This window comes from Asparagus officinalis, chromosome 2 (assembly GCF_001876935.1).
Source record: "Asparagus officinalis chromosome 2, Aspof.V1, whole genome shotgun sequence".
Taxonomy (NCBI): domain Eukaryota; kingdom Viridiplantae; phylum Streptophyta; class Magnoliopsida; order Asparagales; family Asparagaceae; genus Asparagus; species Asparagus officinalis.
Genome location: NC_033795.1, coordinates 70,963,753 through 70,973,428, shown reverse-complemented (window position 1 = coordinate 70,973,428; position 9,676 = coordinate 70,963,753). Strand labels below are relative to the sequence as shown.

The following is a 9,676-nucleotide window of genomic DNA, read 5'->3' as shown; positions in this document are numbered from 1 at the left end:
AGCCATATATATACACGCTCCCCCTCGCAATCTCAAGCACTCACAACATTTCAGCCGAACTTCTCAAAACACAAAAAACAGGCCAATACCCACCGCCTCGCCAAACTCTGAAAGTTCAAAACTCAGAAGCTCAAGCAGAGGAGAAGAGAATGGGAAGATCGAGAGACGCTGAGGCCGAGCTCAACCTCCCACCGGGATTCCGGTTCCACCCCACCGACGAGGAGCTCGTCGTCCATTACCTCTGCCGGAAAGCCACCTACCAACGCCTCCCCGCCCCCATCATCGCAGAGGTTGACCTCTACAAGTTCAATCCCTGGGATTTACCAGGTACATAATTGGAATATGAATCTTTTCAGAATCCCGCGTTTTCAAGAATGCAAATCCCATCAGAACCGCCAATTCTACAGAGAAATTGGTCCTAAATCCATCGACTAGAAGCACGCACTTCTGATAGGATTTTTACCCACATTTCACTAGAGGCTAGAAAAACCCTTTTTGCATTAAAACTCTCATCTAATCCATTTTTTGATATTCCTTTGTAACAGAGAAGGCATTGTTCGGACAAAGGGAATGGTACTTCTTCACCCCGAGGGACCGGAAATACCCTAACGGGTCCCGCCCCAACCGGGCAGCCGGCCAAGGATACTGGAAGGCAACCGGCGCCAGACAAGCCGGTCTCGCCAGCTGGCAGCAAGAAGCCCCTTGGGATCAAGAAAGCCTTGGTTTTCTACTCCGGAAAGGCGCCTAGAGGCATCAAGACCGACTGGATCATGCACGAGTATAGACTCGCCGATACCAATCGATCCGCTAACAAGAAAGGCAGCCTTAGGGTATGTACTTAACATCATCGATTGTCAATAGTTGTACATATATAAAATAATAAAAGAATCTAACTCAACCTTTTTTTTTTCCTTTTTACAGTTGGATGATTGGGTTCTTTGCCGATTATACAACAAGAAGAACAACTGGGAGAAGATGCAGAAGCAGAAGGAGCAATCATCGTCCTTTGGCGAGACGATAGATTCTTTAGAAGCAGCTGATGACGCGATATCAGAAAGCATTAGGTCGGATATTGAAAATGATGTGTTCCCCCCTCAAGTGTATCAGTCTCAAATGTCACAGGTGAATGAGCAGCCACAAATGAAGAAGGAAGACAGTGATTGGTTCATGGATTTGAATCTGGATGACTTGCAGAGTTCTTTTGGTGCTTTTGGTTCCTCAGCTACTGGGTTTGATATATCGAACCAGGATTACTTCATGCAGGTGCTTGGGTCGCCAATGATGAAGACAAGCCAGAACAACCTGCCACCCTTTTGAAGATTAGCGTTAGAGCTAGGACCCTTGATGTACATAGTACATAGAATTATTAGTAGAGAATGTAGTACATGATAAAAAGAGCAAAGAGGGAAGAAAAGAATATTCTGTGAATTTTCAACGTAGGATTCTTTTGTTTATTTCTATCTATTTTCTATGTGAAACATAAGCAAGTATTGATGAACAATGGAATGGAAATTTGGTGTACATAAATGAGTACATGCTTCAGTAAATTAGTAGAAGCTTTTCGTTGGTTTATTTGAGGAAAATGAAACATTCTAAGCTCAAAATTTGGAGTTGCAATTAAATATAACAGGACTCGTTAAAGAAGTAAATAACATGAACGTAATTAATAAATGTATATTCAAAAAGATGGGATCAACCATGAACATAAACGTTATAAAATAAGCACAATGTCAACATTAATATTGTATTACCGTAATGACATTCCAACTTAACTTTAATAATAGAGCAATCTTTGTTCTGTTAGCAGAACCTTTGCTTACTATGGAGGATTGAATTTCTAAACAACATGAATAGAGGGTTTGTTCTGTTAGTAGAACCTTTGCTTACTATGGAGATTTGAATTCAAAACAACACAAACAGAGTTTTCTACTGGAAATATGAATATATCATATTCTTTGATATCTAGTTTGTCCAAAAGCATGAAAGCTTAGATTTCAAGAACATGATTTTCAATCTAAAACAACAGAAGAACTATAGGAATTAAGAAGGGAAGTATCTGAACTAAACAATTAATGAGAGGAGCACAAAAGTATACACTGGTTCCTTTCTAGCATTATCATAGCAACATTACATATAAAAGAAGGCGGGGAAGCAAGAAAAGAAACCATGCACATAAAGGTGTCACAGTGGTTTAATCACCATACACTACAAAGTAGCATATTGTTGCATGGAGTTTCAAAATCTTAGCAGGATGTGATATATAAATTTTTTTTTGAGATATTTATCAGGTGTTTTAAGAAACTAAGGAAGAAAATTCCATGAAAAAAAGAAATAATTATTCATTAATCATATGAAAATCTCCAGATTCAGCATGAAAGTAAGAAAATACTACCATGATGACAACATACCATTGAGTCAACTCAAGAAGCAAATGTTTTCATACTCACAAGGATGAATGTGATCTGGAATCAAGAACTCGTCATTGTCTGCAAGAACTCATAAATTGTATGCAGGAGTTTGCAATTGTCTGCAAGAACTAGCGAAAGAGAAAAAAAAAGAAAAAAAGAAAAGGAAAAAAGACGTTAAGATATCGTCTACGCTCAAAGTTCAGAAAACTATGCTCACAACCATTAGGATCTTAAGAATAACAGTAGGTGGAAGGTTACCTTGCTTTCTTGAAAACATGGGTGACTTCCATTAAGGTGCCAAAGCATGACGTCAGACCTTTCTACTACGTCATTATACTCAAACCTCGAACGTCATCCAAAACTTTCTTTATGACACTGATATCAACATCACATCCGATATAGTGAACACTCTATTCCTTAATGATTACAGAGACAAATAAGCTGAATATAAATTGGTCAACTGGACATCTAAGTTCAGCTATTACATGTCACAGAATATTTTTTGAAGGATCATTGATGTTACTACGATGTAGTTACATAGTTTACATCAGCTAAAATTCCACATTTGTTTCACTTGATTGTCCTCTCAGGTAGTTTTAATATCATTCTGTATTAATCTGCTCAAAGTCCATGACAAGTTGTCAATATATCTAATGAAGAAATGATTTCTGAGGTTACCATCCTAAACTAGACCTCATGCCTAAAAATGCCTCAAACAAATGGTGATGGTTTTTAGCAAGAGATTCACTTGAAAATATAAGTAAAATCGTTGAGAATGGAATCTTCATCATTGATTATATACACAAGATAAAGAATAAGTAATTCAAGAAGCATAAAAGAAACCTAAATTTTATATCTTAATGTTGCACTTCTCATCTTGAGGTAAAAATCTCATGTGCTAAGATTCAGAAAATTTTAGATGAATTATGTCATCCGCATTAAATGGATAAGGCATCAAATGGTTCTCAAAGGTAGAAGATAAAGAAATAAACAGAATGCTATGTGGATATTACATCGAGAACAACTTTTAAGTCAAATATATTATTTCTTCGAAACAAGTTAAATATATTATTTCTTTTCTTCAGGTCTAGGTTTTTCAAGGGAGAACCCATTTCAATATAGGAGATTTTATCTTGAGACCCAAAGGTTTATCATGATTTATGTTTAAACTTGATTACTTTTCTTTGTATCTTTAGCCAATCAACTTTGTGTATATATCTTTAAACCCAAATTATCAAATACACTTCATACGTATGTGATACCCCCACCCCCACCCCAAACCAAAAAAAATTAAAAAAAAAATCTAATTTTACCCCTCTTTTTCTCATTTAATTCTCTCCCACCTCCTTTGCTCTCTTATTTTCTTCTTCAACTCTCATAAACCCACTAAATACTCCTCAACTCTCTTAATTCCTAATGTTTAAATACTAAAGTTTGGTAAGAATTCATATCTTTCTTTTTTTTATTATAACGTATAAATTCTCCCAATTCCTCAACCCCTAATTTTGTAGCATAAATTCACATAAGCATTTGAGACAATTATAGCATTAATTTGTCATTTTCTCATTACAACTTTTCACATGATTATTCATAATTCCTCATGGTCGTTTATTACAATTAATAAGGACTAATAATAATAAATCAAAACAGTTTGTTTTAGTTTCATAATTATGATTTTAGTTTCATATGTCAGTGTGTGTTTTGAGGAGATGTAGGGGTATTTTGGGGGTTTTATCTCCTAAAAGTACAAATGTAATATATTTTAACTATGAATTATTATCCGGATCTAAAAACAAAAAGAGAAAGTTGATTGGGTCTAAAAATACAAAGAAAAGTAATTGGGTTTAAACATAAATCAAGGTAAAGCTTTGGGTCTAATGAAAAAAAAACCCTTCAATATATTTGTTGGAGATCTCTTCGGTGGTAACGTGGTTGCTAGTAGTTTGGTTGTGTTCGTAAACTAAGATCTCTCACTTTACAAATGGAGAGAACTCTCTGCTTGTTCTAGGTTACAACTTCCAACTTCATTAGGTTTACATAAAAAGTTTTTCCCAAAATATCTTGTATGTTTCTCTTAAGTCGACTTGGAAAAATTTGGCTGACAAATCAAAATTGCTTCATAATTAATGCTGATCCAGTGACCATTCTAACTCTAACAAGATGAGCTTTCTTCTGGATGAGGTGGTATCATATGAGCATACATACGTGTGTAAGAATTGCAGCATATGTGTGTATCTATGACTGCATATTTTAACATCCGTAAGTCAGATAGTGGTGCATTCAAAACAAGGATGGATCCAGAATTTTTTTCCTATAGAGGCACATATACAATTATACATATAACTTAATAGCTTATATAATATAAATTTGACTAAATATGAGAAAACGCCCTTAAACATTGGATGATTTCAGATAACTACCCCATAACTTTGAAAGTATCAGAACACTCACTTTAACTTTGAGATTTTATCAGGAAGCCCCCTGAAAGTGATGGTTAAGGGAGAGTTTTCTCATAAAATCTCAAAGTTAAAGTTCTTTGTTTTTTGTTTTTTTTTTTTTTTTTTTTTTTTGGGGGGGGGGGGGTTGATATTTTGAAAGTTATTGGGGTTATCTAATAATCATCCAAAGTTAAGAGGGTTTCTTATATTTACCCTATAAATTCTACCAAGAGAGAAGTTATTCATACAACAAATGCAAAGATCTGAAGTACATATATTACTATAAATTCTAACAATATTTCCCGATGGTTGTTCGGTTCATGGTCTCATCTTTTGCTAAAATGGGGGCACCTACTAAAATTCTACGGGGACACATATAAAAAGGTGTGCATCTTTTAGTAAAAATTAAAAAAATGCATGGGGGCAAGTGCCCCCCCACAAGCATTTATTTGCATTTGTCCTTGGTTCAAAACATTAAAATACAACTACTAGAATAAAAATGACATAACAACAAGTTTGTTAAATTAAATAATAGATGTCAAAATTCAGAAAGACAACAATCAAAGTCTCCAAGACATAAATGAAGAATAATAAATAAAATGGTACTAACTATAAATTGCATCAAAAAACATCTCAATACATGAATTAGTCAGTTTAGACAATAGAGATACATGCACTGTAAACAGGACAGGATTGCAGATTATGAATTCAGGAATCAATGCAAACTAGACAACAGTGGCCTAAGTTTTTTGAATGGGAATGGGAAACTAGAACCATAATGTTTATAGCAAGAGAAAAATGTCAAATTGGGAAGGCAATGTTATAGTGGAATTAGCATTAAAAAAAAGATGGCATGAACATGATTAACTCAAATATTCATTAGAGTCAGAATAGTACTCCTACATTTGTTGTTCATGAAATCAATCTGTACAGTAATGGAATCAAACCCAAGTCTACCCTGAATTTTAACCATAATAAACTAATAGTGTTGACTTCCCTCAGAAATTTAAAAGAAAAAACTTTTCTACTAACGGAGAAGCTCTTACCACCATAAACAGCCTACCCCATCATTTACTATCCCATTGAATAAATACTCCTGCATATTATTCCACATTCATAACCTCAGAACTTCTGCTGTGAAACATCAGAGTTTTACCAAAAGCTGTCATAAGGTGGCAAGTAAATCATGGAGCCCTAGTCACTTAAGGTTGATGCTTCATAATTCAGTGTATATTAACTTGGTCAAGACCAATGAGCAGATTTATGAACTACCATGTTCCATAATCAAATAGAACTTCCTCGAAAGCATTATGGCATGTAGGAGCAGTGCAAGGATATGCCTATTAGATATATCTTATGACATGCCATCGTACTATAATTTTCCTGTAAGTGTATTATTATGAGTTGCGATGAGTTAGAAAATATCACCATACTAGAAAGTTAGATAAATGAACAGTCACAGTTCTAATATTGATGCAAGGCAACCTCGTCTTTTAGCATATCAATCAAGGGAATCTGTACAAAAATTCATCACTGGCCTAGGTTGATATTCTTGCTAATTGCCAGGCTAGTCTTTGACTCTGAGAATATTTATCATGCACAAATTATTTTTAAGTATCAAGAATAGTCATTTAGCCTCATCTTGAATTTTTTATATAGCTATAAATTTGAAAGTAATTGTTGTCTCAGATGAATTCTCTAATAAGTTATTCGGAAAGACTAAAGAGTGCCAAGTAATTCCAGCATTAACCTAAGAACTAAGTTCAACAAATAAAGAGGCCCATTTACTTTCATAATCTTAATAAATGAGTTTCATGGATAATTTTTTCTAAACATAATTTCTCAAAATTTCACTAAGTTCAACAACTAAGTTCAACAAGTAATTCCATCATTTCACTAGTTTTAGTTGGCTATACTTTCAATTTTGTTCTTTTTTATGTCTGCTTCCCAATATCCAGTGTTATCCAAGCAGTCAACTGGAATAATGACTAATGGATAATTAGACACCATTATATTGCATGAGCATGAGGTCACTGTTCACTAAAGCTGAAGAGCAAATATCTACCTCTTAACAGGGTCATGCAGATGTCAGAAGAGCATGCCTCTAATAGCTCTTGTAAAACCTGAACACATTATATGTCAGCGATCTCGGCAAGTCAAGGTGGATTTTCGGGAGCAAGCCTTATCCCAATTCCTATCAATTGATGACAGTTCTGAAACTGTGGCTTTGACTACACCTTTACAATATTAGCTTGTCACTAATCATAGACATGCAATATTTTATTAAGAGAACATATCAATATTATTGAAATACATATACAGAACAACTTTGTACAAGGAATATTTTACTTCAAAATTCAAATGCAACAATATATGGTAAACTAAACAGAATCGATGAGCCTATGACACATCTTGTGCCCAGTGATCTTCTGAGAGAACCATTTCTTCCTTCTTAATTATACAGTAACAGTTGAATTTCCTAACATTATGAAGATTCAGGCAGCTATTGGCTGCTAAAAACCTTAGAATTGTGATATTTCAATCATAATAGATGTCTCTGAAACATTGGTAAAACTAGACAAATCACGAAGGGGGGAAAAAGTGTCACTTTCAGCCTTATCTGAACTGTGTACAGCCCTAAAAAATCAAAAATATATTTTACAAATAGTTTTGGTATGCAAGGGAATGTATGTGTAAAGGAATTGTTGCCTTCCAGCATTTTATGCTACAGCTTATTTGTCCATCATAGAGCACAAACCAGCTCATAACATCCAATTCAAACAAAGCATCGTCCATGTGGTATCATGGTGATGGAAGTGCTCAAAATCATAGCTGAATTTGTTTACAGCCACTTTTCTATGATCAAACTCTACAAGAAAATTTGATCTAATAGTATATATCAAGACCTATTCCAAAATCTGAAATTTGTAAACTGATAGCTTTGTTGATCAAGCATATTAGAACTAAACTATAGATGCCATTAAAAGCATGCAGGCTTCTCCAGTCACACCAAGCTGTGGCATTAATAGAACTGAAATTTTTGGATGATTTGCAGTGGCAAATAACTTATATATCCTCTTTCTACTTAGCAGATCAGTTTTCAGTAATTATAAGATTCATGAAGTTGGATGACAGTAGTATACAAAGTAGATCCAAATATAAGAAGAAATGCAACAGAGAACATCCGTAGTGTTACTTTTCCATGCACTGAACTTCAAAAATTGATGTATAGAAGAATCTCTAGATTAAACATTGGCATATTGCATTGTGTTTTCATACTATAACCCGGAGCAAAGAGGGTTACTACTTCTGTATTATTGTACAGAACATGACATTACAGAATTGGATGGTTTTCACTCCTATTTAACTGGTTGTTTAGGATTTAGAATGACTTGTCCTGTAAATAAAGAAGTATATCTCTTCACATACCATATAACCTCTGATGGGAATCCTTGGAAAGTCTGAGAAAGAAGAAAATATGAATCAGATTTTCAGAGATTGAATTTGATGCTTTGAGATTATATTGGACTGCCATGAGATTGAGTTAGATTCCCAGAGATTGGATTTGATTGCTAGGGGTGTGTTTGGTGATTGAGGTGTTTGTTTTTGTTGTGTTTTTTAGAAAAACATCATGTCATGGTGTTTTTTTTCAAACATGTTTTGAAAACATCATTTACAGTTATTATTTATAAAGCGGCGGCAGTGGCCCGGTGGCCGCGGCCGGCCAATGGGCGGCGGTGCGATGACGACCGTCGGTGACCGGTGACGGCGGCAGATGACGACGGCGTGGCCGCGATGGGCGAACGGGCGACGAGCGAAACAATCGACCGTCGACGACGCGACGGGTGGCGGCGACAGACGGGCCTGGCGGCGGGTGCCGACGACCGGCCGACGGACGGCGAGCAGCGACGACCGTTGCGGCGTGGCAGACAGAACGACCGGCGCAGTGGCGGCTGGCCGGCGGGGGGAAGGCGGCGGCGGCGGCGATGGGCGACCGGACGGCAGGCGGGCAACGATGACGGCTATGGTCGGCGAAGGGTGGCGGCGGCGATGGGCGATGGGCGACGGGGCAGCGGTGGCGACGGCAGCTGCAGGACACGGGTGGCGGCGGGCGGCGGGCGAGGCGGGCGCGGCGGCGAGCGTGCGGGCGGCTTTAGATGAGAAAACGGAATCTCAAAACACCTTTTTGGTGTTTTGAGAAAAGCATTTATTTTTTGGATTTTGTAAAGGGTCAAGTCAAAAAAACGTTCCGGTTGCCAAACGCGTTTTATTGTTTTTGTTTTCAACAAAAGCTGAAACGACAAAAACGTCACGGTTACCAAATGCTCCCTAGAATTTTTAGTTTCCCTTTTTTATGAGGATTTTTATTTTGTTCTTTAGAAAGATTGTTGCCTTTTGTTTTCTTTAAATAAGGATGTAAGCCTCTTGAGAAGGCAGACTTGATTGAATAAGAATTTCAAATTTCTAGAATGGCATGTTATTTGCTTTATGGTGTGATGCCATGGGTGTGAGGCCCCTCTTTTTAATTGAAGTCCTATTTATTCTCAGCCCTCTATTCTAAATCCTCCTCAAATCTCAGCCCTCAAATCATCTCAAACCCTATTTATTGTTCACGTGAAAAATAAAGCCGAACACTGTTCACCTTCTTCAACCTCCAACCCACCTCCACATCCAACATCTACTTCGATCCTCGCAGCTGTCCCTTGTTGACGACTTCCAACCTAGCATTCTTCCCCAACCACGAGCCCACTAGCGATCACTACCTTCTTCGAGCATCCTCGCCGCTAATTCCTTCGAGGCAACACATCGACGTTGACTCCTGAGCACTCC

The 9,676-nt window shown here is 36.9% G+C and overlaps 2 protein-coding genes across 5 annotated transcripts in view; one reads left to right on the top strand and one right to left on the bottom strand.

Moving 5' to 3' along the window:
- Positions 8 to 1,550, top strand: LOC109831587 (NAC domain-containing protein 68-like). Its single transcript, XM_020398933.1, is given in 4 exon segments — positions 8 to 327; positions 546 to 664; positions 666 to 830; positions 922 to 1,550. Coding segments are annotated over 4 exon segments (858 nt in total). The 5' UTR covers positions 8 to 149; the 3' UTR covers positions 1,318 to 1,550.
- LOC109831585 (pentatricopeptide repeat-containing protein At5g15010, mitochondrial-like) overlaps positions 1,606 to 9,676 on the bottom strand; it is an 11,549-nt gene continuing 3,478 nt past the window's right edge. Inside the window, exons 2-4 of one of the 4 annotated variants that reach the window (XM_020398931.1) lie at positions 6,912 to 7,083; positions 2,667 to 2,783; positions 1,606 to 2,536 (exon numbers count right to left, since the gene is read on the bottom strand). The gene's annotated coding sequence lies outside the window, so the exon portion shown is untranslated. Of the gene's footprint in view, positions 2,784 to 6,911; positions 7,084 to 7,134; positions 8,308 to 9,676 lie in introns of those variants that run through there. The other 3 variants (XM_020398929.1, XM_020398930.1, XM_020398932.1) reach the window with 3 other exon arrangements.